Source organism: Phacochoerus africanus, chromosome 8, assembly GCF_016906955.1.
Source record: "Phacochoerus africanus isolate WHEZ1 chromosome 8, ROS_Pafr_v1, whole genome shotgun sequence".
Classification (NCBI taxonomy): Eukaryota; Metazoa; Chordata; class Mammalia; order Artiodactyla; family Suidae; genus Phacochoerus; species Phacochoerus africanus.
This window is the reverse complement of record NC_062551.1, coordinates 106,336,479-106,349,727: the sequence shown is the minus strand read 5'-3', so window position 1 is coordinate 106,349,727 and position 13,249 is coordinate 106,336,479. Positions and strand designations below refer to the sequence as shown.

General features: G+C 41.8%; 1 protein-coding gene across 1 annotated transcript; it reads right to left on the bottom strand.

The window, feature by feature from the left end:
- Positions 1–567: 567 nt before the first annotated feature.
- On the bottom strand, positions 568–12,498 carry SNRPD1 (small nuclear ribonucleoprotein D1 polypeptide). Its single transcript, XM_047793886.1, has 4 exons — positions 12,363–12,498; positions 6,437–6,513; positions 2,599–2,790; positions 568–737 (listed from the first exon to the last, which is right to left on the bottom strand). The coding sequence occupies exons 1-4, from the start codon at positions 12,374–12,376 to the stop codon at positions 661–663; spliced, it is 360 nt and encodes a 119-aa protein (XP_047649842.1). The 5' UTR covers positions 12,377–12,498; the 3' UTR covers positions 568–660.
- Between the last annotated feature and the right edge of the window lie 751 nt (positions 12,499–13,249).

Below are 13,249 nucleotides of genomic sequence, written 5' to 3'. Positions count from 1 at the left end.
CAATGACAGGTACATTCCAAATTAAGATGTCACAACATTGCTCACAACAAATAATCTAGGGAACATTATTTACAGTTTCAACTCAAGAGAATGCAAAACTACATTCTGTTGAGCACCCATTTAAAAAAATGAAACAAAACCAAAAAAACCATTAACAATGACAACAAAATCAATGACTCCTGAATTTTAAGACGATCATTTTTTTTACTAAGAACCTAAGTTTCAATGAAACAAAACTCAGGAAAGGAGAATCAATTTTAAACCTCATTCCATAGGACTTTAGTTTCTGAAGTGCCAAAAAGAACTTACTCCACTTGTAGGAAGATTCCACAGAATGGAGTCAAGGTAAAACAATAAAGCACATAATCAGAGAATGTGAAATAAAAAAAAATGTATATTCTATATATATTCATAAAAGAAACATTTTAGTTCAAAAAATTAAAAGTCTGATCAAAGAATGGAATTATCTTGGGACTGCCTCATAGTAATGTTTAGCTCTTACTGTGCTAATATCATGAATATACATTAACTATTAAAACAATTTGATATAGTCAATAGACAACTCTGTCCTGCATTTATGTTTATTAAAAACTGACAGAAACAAACAAAAGCTGTACAAAAAAGTCTGACCACCCTTTGAAACAGTAATCTTGAGAGACATTATCGCCTAGGACCGCCTCTTCCTCTGCCTCGGCCACGTCCTCTTCCTCTTCCTCGGCCTCGGCCTCTTCCCGCAACTGAGGGAAAATAAAAGCAAAGATAAATTCTCTTCTGTGCTCATGTCGCCTGGTCACCACAAACAGCACACACAAAAAAGAAAACTTTAACTCAGAATCACCCTTTCTAACACATTATCATGCAGAACCAAGGGCCACTAGCCTACTAAAACTGTAATATTTGTTTCATTTGATTTTATTTACTAAGAAAATTGTCAAGTTTAAAATTTCTTTCTTTTTTTTTTTTTTTTTGCTTTATAGGGCCGTACCCGCGGCACATGGAGGTTCCCAGGCTAAGGGTCAAATCAGAGCCGTAGCCACAGGCCTACACAATGCAGGATCCGAGTCTTGTCTGCGACCTACACCATAGCTCACAGCAATGCCGGATCCATGACCCAGTGAGTGAAGCCAGGGATGGAACCCGAAAACTCATGGTTCTAGTCGGATATGTTTCTGTTGCACCACGACAGCAAACCCTTAAAATATTTTTTTTATATTATGCCTCAAATTCACCACAAATGAAATACAAATGATTTGAATCTTCACATAAGATGAAAGAGGTATCATCTCAATGGACCGGAACATGAACACAATGTGCCAGATTTTTTTGTTACTGAATAGATTCCAAGCAAGCTGGTCCAAAATCAAGAAGGTTTAAAATATATTACATCAAGTAACAACTTCATGACTTTTCAAAATCTTAAGTCATCTGATCCAACCATAACCAAATACTTTAATCCAATAACAATATTCCTATCACCTGGTCATCCTAAGGGCTACCTGAATATCAGTGACAGAAAACTCATCTCCCAAATGAACTTTTCATTTTCGGACATCTATGAATATTTTAAAAATCCTGACATTTCTACTCATTCTTCCTAGTCTTACCATTCAAAGCAATAACATAAGTCAAAGACTTCTCTTAAAACAAGGAAATTAACCACACTTATCTCCAATTCCCTCTGAAATACTACTCATGATAAAATGGTAAACACCGGAGTTCCTGTTGTGGCTCAGCAGTTAACAAACCTGACTAGCATCCATGAGGACGCAGGTTTGATCCCTGACCTCGCTCAGTGGGTTAAGGATCCAGCGTTGCCGTGAACTGTGGTGTAGGTTGCAGACACAGCTCCGATCATGCATTGCTGCAGCTGTGGCATAGGTTGGCAGCTGTAGCTCCAATTCTACCCCTAGCCTGGGAACCTCCATATGCCAAGGGTGTGGCCTTAAAAAGACCAAAAAAAAAAAAAAAGTAAATACCCACAAGAAAAAAAAATCCCAAAACAGTGACTGAAAGATATTGAAGCAGAAAGATTTCAGATTTGAAAATACTTGCAATGTGGATCGGAGCAAAAGTCAGAACACTGGGGATCAAGTGTTTTTTAGGCCATGCACAAAGGGACAGGAAGTAAGAACAACATCAGTCTTTTAAATAGCAAGACCAGGGGAGTGTGCATTGTGGCACAGCAGAAACAAATCCAACTAGGAACCATGAGGTTGCCGGTTCGATTCTCTGGCCTTGCTCAGCAGGTTAAGGATCTGGCATTGCCATGAGCTATGGTGTAGATCTCAGATGAGGCTCAGATCTGGTGTTGCTGTGGCTGTGGAGTAGGCCAGCAGCTGTAGCTCCAATTAGACCCCTAGCCTGGGAACCTCCATATGTCGCGAGTGCGGCCCTAAAAAGACAAAAACCAAAAAAAAAAAAAAAAAAGGAACAGCAACACCAGGAACTATAAAACACTATAGGTACTTTCGGCAAGTACAGGCAATTAAAACCAACCAAACAACCTGTGTTGTCTGCAAATATAAACATGTTTTGTGAATAGTGTATTAGGGTACAAACACACCATATACAAAAATGTTCATAATCCTTTAAACTTACCAGCTTCCCTCTTCTTAGATTTCACCTTCGGTTCAACATCCACAAGTAGTGTATCCAGAGGTAAACTGTCCGGCAGAATAAAATATCGAATGTTATTGCCTCGAATACTCAGTGTTTCCAGCTGTACTGGTTCTCTGTTCTTCAGGGTCATTTTCACAGCTTTAAGATGTGTATTCATGCTGACATCTACACCTAGAGAGAAAAAAGGGCAATTATTAGTATAATGAAGGCAATCACTTAATCTACCAAGCCAAAGGAATTTCCCTTGTGGTGTAGCAGGTTAAGGATCCAGTGGTGCCACAGCTGCAGTGTAGGCTGCAAGTGCAGCTCAGGTTCAATCCCTGGCCCAGGAACTTCCGCATGCTGGAGCCTTGGCCAAAAAAGTACACTATCAAGCTTCAATCAGTAGCCTGTTACAGAAGAGTACTGGTTCTGCTACAGCACAAGTTTCTATGATACAATAATAGTACAATTAGTACAATTTAGTACAACTGGTAATGATGACAGTATAAATCAGAAATCTTTCCTTCACTAGATTTTCCCTAACTTGTTGTTTTGCACTTATGTGTGCTTACAGCTAGCCATGAAGAAACCCAGACCGGTACACACGCCTTATTCTGACAATCCCTATGTATCCTCCTCCCATATCAGCATAGGCAATGCTTACTGTGTGGTTCTCTGTCTCCTTAACTTCCTTACACCCCATTCCACCAAGCTGTCTTCCTTTCTGTTTAAGGCCTAGGGAGTTCCCGCTGTGGCTCAGCGGAAACAAACCTGACTAGTATCCGTGAGGATTTGAGTTCAATCTCTGGCCCCACTCAGTGGGTTAAGGATCTGGTGTTGTTGTGAGCTGTGCCGCAGTTCACAAATGCAACTAGGGTCTGGCATTGCTGTGGCTGTGGCTCTCAGCTGTAGCGCTGATTAGACCCCTAGCCTGGAAACTTCCATATGCCTCAGGTTTGGCCCTAAAAAGAAAAAAAAACACCCTATTAAGTACTGTCCTTATTAGTAGGAAAGTGACATGTCTTGTGTCTTTTAAACTGTGCTTTAAAATAAAGGATTCAGAGTTCCCATTGTGGTTCAGTGGTTAACAAACACGACTAGGAACCAAGAGATTGTGGGTTTGATCCCTGGCCTCACTCAGTGGGTTAAGGATCTGGCGGTGCCGTGAGCTGTGGTGTATGTCGCAGATGTGGATCGGATCCTGAGCTGCTGTGGCTGTGGCGTAGGCTGGTGGCTACAGCTCCAATTAGACCCCTAGCCTGGGAACCTCCATATGCTGTGTGGCCCTAGAAAGGCAAAAAAATACAAAAAAGAAACCCCAAAAAAACCACAAAGGATGCTATTGTTTTAATACTTTGATTACTAAGTAGCACACGTTTTGAGTGGTCTGCCTCAAACAGCTTTTCCCTTTAAGCCATTATTTTTAGTATGAGATTTTACAAAATGAAAGCAATTGTTTTCTAAGATGAATATATGGCATTAGAGTAGGAATACTTGATTATTGGAGCCTTTATCAGCATGTTTCAATAAATGGGATAACTAAAGATCTAATTAATTTCTGTCCCTAGAAAGGCCAGAAAATATGAACCCTCCCAACATCCACCTCAAATTTACTGAACTTACTACTACAAATCCTCTGTCCTCTTCTTTCCCAAAATGGATATACTTTTTTAAAAATGGCCACACCCTCGGAGTTCCGGTCGTGACTCAGCAGAAACGTATCTGACTAGTATTCACGAGGACACAAGTTCAATCCCTGGCTTTGCTCAGTGGGTTAAGGATCCGGTGCTGCTGTGGCTGTGGTGTAGGCCACCGACTACAGCTCCGATTCAACCCCTAGCCTGGGAGCCTCCATATGCCATGAGTAAGGCACCCACAGCAACACCAGATCCCTGTGCCAGGCTGAGGATCAAACCTGTGCCTCTGTAGTGACTCAAACCACTGGACCTGGGTTCTTAACCCACTGTGCCACAGTGGAGACTCCTTTAATTTTTATTCCCCTAATTAATATACCTTTTCTTTTTGGTCTTTTTAGGGCAGCACCTGTGGCATATGGAGGTTCCCAAACTAGGGTCAAATCAGAGCTGTAGGCCAACTACAGCCACAGCCACATGGGATCGGAGCCAGATCTGCAACCTACACCACAGCAATGCCGGATCCTTAACCCACTGAGCAAGGCCAGGCACTGATCCTGCATCCTCATGGATATCAGTCAGATTTGTTTCTGCTGAGCCACTATGGGAACTCCCAAATTAATATACTTTTGATAAAGTCCACCTCATTGGGGGTACTTGATACAATAAGGAGAGAGAAAACAATAAGATTTATGAGCCTCTTTCTGGGTTCCAGGAACTGCACACTAAAGCATTTTAGTTTAATCCTCCATGTTCCTATGGTAGACAGTATGATTACCCCTATTAGGAGGACTAAAATACATACTCATATAGAATACAGAAATTTGTAACTGAAGTTGACAGTGGGGAAGGGAATTGGATTTTTACTAGGCTTTGCTCCCCAATTTAGTGAAATTTTCTTCCTGGGACATGATTTATTAAGTTTTTACTGTATGTAAGGCAAACTTTGCATTGCATTGTTTTTGTGCCTTTCTCCCATCACTAGATTTTCCTAAAAAGCAGGAAGAACACTGCTTCTCTCATGCTATATAGCAGAGAGCTCAAAATACAGCATTATGGAATTTTAACAGGACAGAAATTACATTCCCCCAAATTTGATCAGAATGTATGAAAATCTTACACTAGACTGATTTCCTTTCATGGCACCTGGTGTTGCAAAGTTCTAGGAAACCCACATGTATCAGTTTAATACTATGTATATCTCTTCTTCACTCAGATGCTGAATCTACATGTTAAAGAATTACTTAAAGCTGTAAATGAAGAATCACAGTGGCTTTAAATAGAAAACTAGAAGTTCCTGTTATGCTGCAGAGGAAATGAATCTGACTAGGAACCATGAGGTTGCAGGTACAATCCCTAGCCTCACTCAGTGGGTTAAGGATCTGGCGTTGCCATGAGCTGTGGTGTAGGTCGAAGATGCAGCTCAAATCCTGTGTCGCTGTGGCTCTGGCTTACGCAGGTGGCTACAGCTCCGATTAGTCCCCTAGCCTGGGACCCTCCATATGGCGCAGGTGCAGCCCTAAAAAGACACACACTCACACACAGAGAAACTACATATCATGAATATAGTACCATCAAAGCAGAGAAAAAAGCATAAGAAAAAAGAGGAGTTCTCTTGTGGTGCAGTGGGTTAAGGATCTGACCCTCTCACTGTGATGGCTTGGGTCACTGCTGCGGCACAGGTTTGATCCCTGGCCCAGGAACTTTCACGTTACTTGGGCATAGCCAAAAAGAAAAAAAAGGAAAAGAAAGAAAGAAAGAAAATACTCTAAAATGTTATACAGTAGTGTTGTCTTAGGTAAAATTATGGTTCGCTTACCACCCTCTCCCCATTTCCCACATACTTTTTACCCAAGATAATCAGGCATGGAAACCCCATTCTCTATCTTCAAGAACCTTAAAATCTAACAGGGGACGCAAAATTCTAGAAAAGTAATACGTACATTAGAAGATAACAATATTACAGGGGACATGTATAGGCAAAAGTAGAAAAAGCATAAAGGAGGAAAACAGCAGTCAAACATAAAAGAACCCGAGGAATCCAGTTTGATCTTAGCACTAGAACTTAAGGTGAGATTTAAGTAATAAGGTCAATGAGATAATCCAGACAAAAGGAATTATATTTGTACTACATAACATTCATTAACCAAAGAATTCTGGCCTGCACGTAAAAGAATTGTAACACATTCCAACATTCATACCTGTGATTGTTCCATGGACCTGTGTTCCATTCTTTAATTCAATGGTTACAGTTTCATGACTCAATTTCATCAAAAATCTATAAAGACAGTAGGAATGAAATAATAAAATTTTCACTTTTAACACTTTAAAACATATGTCATAGGTGAAACTTCTAGATGCTGAAAATCTGCTATAAATACTACCTGCATCAATTCCTATTAATAACATGCATAACAATTTGAGCTTTAGTCTCCTGGACACTTCTGATTCCCTAAGCTATCAAACTTCTTAACCTCCAATCCATGCATATAGATTTTGAAGTCACTATAAGCTGCAAAATTGAAATCAAGAAGTTATATCGATAAAGGTGGTCAAAAAGCACAGGCTTCCAGGAATACGTAAAACTGGGGATGTAATGTGCAACATGATGGCTATGGTTAACACTGCTGTGTGGTATATCTGAAAACTGCTAAGAGACTAGATCCTGAAAGTTTTCATCATGAGGAAAAAACACATTTTTCTTTTGTGTACATGAGTTGATGGCGTCATGTGCACAAACTTACTATGATGGACTCACTGTGATAATGTGATAATCATTTCACAACATATGTTAAGTCATGCTGTATATCTTAAACTTATATAGTGTTGTATGTCAATTATATCTCAATGAAACTGAAAAAAAAAAAAAAGATATAATTAGTATTGGAGTCCCCACTGTGGCACAACGGGATAGGTGGCATCTCTGCAGTGGGATGAAGGTTCAATTCCAGCCTGGCACAGTGGGTTAAGGATCTGAATTGCTGCAACTGCAGCTCAGATCTGATTCCTGGACTGGAAACTCCATATGCTGTGGAGTGTCCAAAAAAGAAAAAAAAAATCCAATTTATAATTATACTTGTTTTACATGTATAAATAAGGTAAATCTTGTTTTCTTTTTTCTTTTTCTTTTTTTTTTGTCTTTTCGCTATTTCTTTGGGCCGCTCCCGAGGCATATGGAGGTTCCCAGGCTAGGGGTCGAATCTGAGCTGTAGCCACCAGCCTATGCCAGAGCCACAGCAACGCGGGATCCGAGCCGCGTCTTCAACCTACACCACAGCTCACGGCAACGCCGGATCGTTAGCCCACTGAGCAAGGGCAGGGACCGAACCTGCAACCTCATGGTTCCTAGTCGGATTCGTTAACCACTGCGCCACGACGGGAACTCCTAAATCTTGTTTTCTAACCCTCCTCCATGTATGTGCAGATGTTCTTCTACACCATTTTATGTGCAAACACAAGCATTTATATATAAAATTTACATAAATTGAGCCATACATCAATCATTTCTGTAACTTTTAGTTCTCATTTAGCAGGTGTTTGTTTTTTGTTTTTGTTTTTGTTTGTATTTTTAGGGCTGCACCAGCAGCATATGAAGGTTCCCAGGCTAAGGGTCAAATCGGAGCTATAGCCAATGGCCTATGCCATAACCACAGCAATGCAGGATCTGAGCCGTTTCTGCGACCTACACCACAGCTCACGGCAACAGCAGATCCTTAACCCACTGAACAAGGCCAGGGACTGAACCTGCATCCTTATGGATGCTAGTCAGATTCGTTTCTGCTGAGCCACGATGGGAACTCATTTAGCAGTTTTTATGACATTTATACAAATCTTCAACAAATTCATTTATGCAAACCCTCACCAACACTAACTGTGGTGGCCTAGTGATTAAGAATCCGGCATTGTCACTGCTGTGGTGCAGGGTTGATCCCTAGTTCAGAACTTCCACATGCCACAGGGGCAGCAAAGAAGGGGAGAAAAAAAAAAAAAACCCACCATCTATGAGTAAAAAGTACGAATTACTGATAAAGGCCACAATGTGGATGAATCTCAAAAATATGCTGAGGGAGTTCCCTTGTGGTGCAGTGGGTTAAGGATTCAGCACTGCCACTGCAGCTGCTTGGGTTGCTGCTGTGGCAAGGGTTCCCTCCCTGGCCCAAGAACTTCCACATGTCACAGGTGCAGCAAAGGAAAAAAAAAAAAAGCGCAAAGTGAAAGAAACTTTACACAAAAAGAATGCATACAAGATCCCAAATATATGTAATTCCAGTGTAAGCAAAACTAAGCTATGTTGGAAGAATCTGGTTCCCTTTAGGGGTATGGGACCAGAACTTGACTACAAAGAGCTTGAAGAAAGTGAGGTTTGGGAAAGTTCAATATCTAGATAAGGGTTTGGGTTACACAGGTGTATATATTTTTCTAATTCAGGAAATGTACACTGAATTTCATCGTGTGAAATGTAAAAACCATGGGTGGGGAAAAGGGAGCCTGAATAGGTTAGAGTTGTAGGGAGGGTATATTGAGGGCAGGAGAAACAGAGTTATCTGAGTGCAGAAACTAAAAAGATTCTAATTATTTTCTTTCTTTTTTGGCCACCCCCATGGCATATGGTAGGTTCCAAGGCCAGGGATGGATTCCAAGCCAAAGCTGCAACCTATGCAGCAGCAGCATGTGGAAGTTCTCAGGCTAGGGGTCAAATCAGAGCTGTAGCCAATGGCCTATGCCACAACCACAGCAATGCAGAATCTGAGCCGCATCTGCAACCTACACCACAGCTCACTGCAACACTGGATTCTTTTTACCCACTGCACTGCTCAGGGGATCAAACCTGTGCCTCAGCAGAGACCTCGGGCCACCTCAGAGACAACACAGGAGGTGTTGACCCTATGTGCTACAGTGGGAACTCCTAAATTATTTTCTGATGAATCCTTCACTATCTGAATTTTTTCTACTCACTGAAATTTAGATATTCAGGTAATACTCAGATAATAGGACAAAATGGTATCCTTCAGTATCCAAAGCCACATTATTTAAAAATTCAAAAATCAGGAGTTCTTGTCATGGCCCAGTGGTAACAAATCCAACTAGTATCTACTACACGTTCAATCCCTGGCCTCATTCAGTGGGTTAAGGATCCAGCATTGCCGTATAGGTCACAGACAAAGCTTGGATTCCAGTCGCTGTGGCTGGAATTCAGACACGTCCCATAGCCTGGGAACTTCCATATGTCATGGATGCAGTCCTAAAAAGACCAAAAAAAATTTTTTTTAAATATAAATAAAAAACAAAAATTAAAAAATCAAGATAACAGGATAGTGAGATACTTTTATTAAACAGGTAAAAACACCAAAACCTGGCAATTTATCACATTATCAGGATTATTGAGAGAGCTAAGTCAAGAAGTTCCCCTCATGGCTTAGCGGTTAGTGAACCCAACTAGCATCCCTGGCCTTGCTGTAGGTTAAGGATCTGGCGTTGCCGTGGGCTGTGGTGTAGGTCACAGACGCAGCTCAGATCCTATGTTGCTGTGGCTGTGGAACAGGCCATTGGCTACAGCTCAGACTGGATGCCTAGCAAACTAGTTATACAAAACCCATTTTCCCAGTGCAAAATACATTCTCCAATTATTAGGAATTTTGCTTCTAAAGTCTAAGACACAGAATAGGATTCAGTACAGCATTAATATTTATAGGAGGAGTTCCTGTCGTGGTGCAGTGGTTAACGAACACGACTAGGAACCATGAGGTTTTGGGTTCAATCTCTGGCCTCACTCAGTGGATTAAGGATCTGGTGTTGCCATAAGCTGTGGTGTAGATCACAGATGCGGCTTGGATCCCAAGTTGCTGTGGCTCTGTTGTAGGCCAGTGGCTACATCTATGATTAGACCTCTAGCTTGGGAACCTCCATATGCCGAAGGTGCGGCCCTAGAAAAGACCAAAAAAAAAAAAATTTATAGGAAAATTCTGTCACAACATGGACTGTCGTTAAGTGGGACAAAAGACTCCAAAGAGTATTACCTATACTAAGATTCTGACTGGCAAGTATTCAGACATTAAGAAAATAAACTTCAGGAGTTCCTGTCGGGATACAGCGGCAATGAATCCGACTAGGAACCATGAGGTTGTAGGTTCAATCCCTGGCCTCGATCAGTGGGTTAAGGATCTGGCGTTGCCATGAGCTGTGGTGTGGACTGCAGACACGGCTGGATCTGGCGTTGCTGTGGCTGTGGCACAGGCTGGCATCTGTTGCTCTGATTAGACCCCTAACCTGGGAACTTCCATATGCCGTGGATGTGACCCTAAAAAAAAGAAAAAAAAAATAAACTTTAAGTTCTGCGATGTTTACCTTCAAAGTTATACCTCAAATAAAATGGACAAAGTCTTTCAGTTATAAGAACTAGAAATGTAACATGCAATATGATAAATGTAATCAATACTGCTGTATGTTATATATTAAAGTTGTTGAGAGTAAATCATGAGTTCTCATCAGAAGAAAAAATTTTTTTTTGTCTATTTCTTCAATTTTATATCTACATGAGATTATGGATATTCACTACACTCTTTATGATGTACGTAAATCAAATCATTATGCTGTGGGAGTTCCCTCGTGGTGCAGCTGGTCAATAAAGAAAGAATCCAGTGTTGTCATTGCAGCCTTGGGTTGCTGCTATGGCACAGGTTCGATCCCTGGCCTGGGAACTTCCACATGCCTTTGGCACGGCCAAAAAAAATCATTATGTTATATACCTTAAAGTTACACAGTGCTGAAGGCCAGTTACATCTCAATAAAACTGGAAGGGAAAAAAATAGACAAAAAGTCAATCTTAAATGCCTTCTCTACAAACACCACCCTGAATATGACAATGAGGATTTTTTATGTTATCTCAAACTATCTTCTTGTCTATCTTCTCTGCAAAACGAACGCTACTACAACATAGGACTCTTTAAGGGGGGTGGGGTGGGCTACTGCTGTAGCACAACTGGGATTCTTGGCGTCTCTGGAGCACTGGGATGCAGGTTCGATCCCCAGTTCAATCCCCACCGGCACAGTCCAGCATTGCTGCAGTTGCCCAGTAGGTTGCAAATGCAGCTAGGATGTGTTCCCTGGTCCAAGAACTCCATGTGCTTAACTATTTGGTCGACATTGACAATTCTTGACTCAACAGACAATAAACTAGTTAAGCTAGTTTATAACTGCCGGCTGAGTTGTAAAAGCCTCTGCTTCTATGTTCCAGGCTCTCAGCCTCAAGGAGAAACATCAGAACTCAATCTATTTGCAGGTAGTTTTTGTGATGAATTAGCTCAACCAGTAAACGAGTCTTCAGCAGGCTCAACTAATCGACCAAATTTAAATACAGAAATAAAACAGACTAAATCTCGATTATCTGCGTAATCAGGCAAAAAGTAAGGAAGAGTGATTCTACCCCATATTGAGAGGTTTTTCCTAAATCAAAGGGCTATTTTAAAGGGAAATGTAAGTTGAATAATCTTAAGGCTAGAGAATAACAACAAGAGGGAAAAAAACACTATTAAAAAAAAAAAACCTCAGGAAATCAGAAGTCCATCCCTGATACCTGATTTAAAATACTTCGGAATTGGATTTCATTATCTCCAGATAAACCCCTGCAGCTTCTAAGTACTCTTTTAAGTGTGACGGTAGTTTCATTAAAAAATATGCATTAATTTAAACTACTTGTGCAGGATGTACAATTTTTATGTCTCCCATGTTCTCAGGAAGCGTGGACCTAGTTACATTTGCCGGTTCCTGAGTGCTGAGACAAGCCAGAAACGTTCTAACAGAAACGGAAGTCTGTAACTCACCGAAAGTAAGAGCTTGTGAGCCTAGCGCTGTACTTTTAAGGCCTCTAAGACACCTGATGGGAAAACACCGCCCGGCCTTCCACCTCTCGGAAGACCCGCGGATCCCTGGGCGACCCAGTCTGAAGCCTGGTCGAGTGCCCGCGGCGACGCGACCAAGATGGGGCGGGAGCGGCGGGCGCCGAAGGCCGTTAGCAGGCCGCGCGCGCACGCGGCTTTCGCGCCTCCTGCATCTCGGGCAGCTCAACCCCCCCGCTCCCGGTCCAGGTCATCCCCTCATAGTACCCACCCTGCTCGGTCACCTCCTCACCTCACGAGCTTCATCCTCTCGGTCCGATAGTACACAAAACCCCACCACAGAGGCCGACCCGCAGGTAGAATGAATGACCGGAAACGCTTGCTCCCGGGGATCGACGTAAAGAGCGCGCGGATCCCTGCGCACTCACGGCGGAAACGCCGAGGCTGCGCTTGGGCCACTCTCCCTTCCGGCCGCGAGTAGCGCCAGTGCGGCCTCTGGCGGCAGGAGGTGTGCCTTGCAACTGTTGAGGGCGTTTAGGGCCGATCCAGGAGGAAACTTCCTGTAAGAGAGAGTATTTCAGGAAATTAAATCCTATTAGCGAGCATAACAAGGCTCCGGGTATTATGTAGCACCAAATTTTCTCGTGAATGAAAGGAAATAATGGGAGAATCCCAAAGGATTATGCTCCACCACCAGGTATCTCAGTGTTACTTAATGTGCCTGAAGAAAATCATACAATTTAACTGATTATTTTCACTTTAAATTCTGGTCACAAACCTCAAAAGGGTTCCTTGCACTGCGCAGAGATCGTTATGCTTCTCTAATAAGCTCACAAAGTATTTCATACCTTCTTTCTTCTCTTTATCTCAAACCTTTTACAGTTCTCCCAAATCACTCTCTAACGTTTCCTACCTTTAGAAAACAGAAGCCATCCTTCTGCTTCCCTTTCTGTGACAACGATAGAAGTATTATTGCTCCTTTGGAAAGCAAATTCCTCTTGGTTGTAGTCTGGATCCCATCTCATTTTCTCAAGAATTTCACTCCTTCAATGATCCCCTTCTAATTTGAATCATCAATTCCTCCTTCTCTACTGATTTTTTCTATCAACATATAAATTTATCTAAAAAACAAACAAGCAACGAGTTCCCACTGTGGCGCAACAGGATTGGGCAGCATCT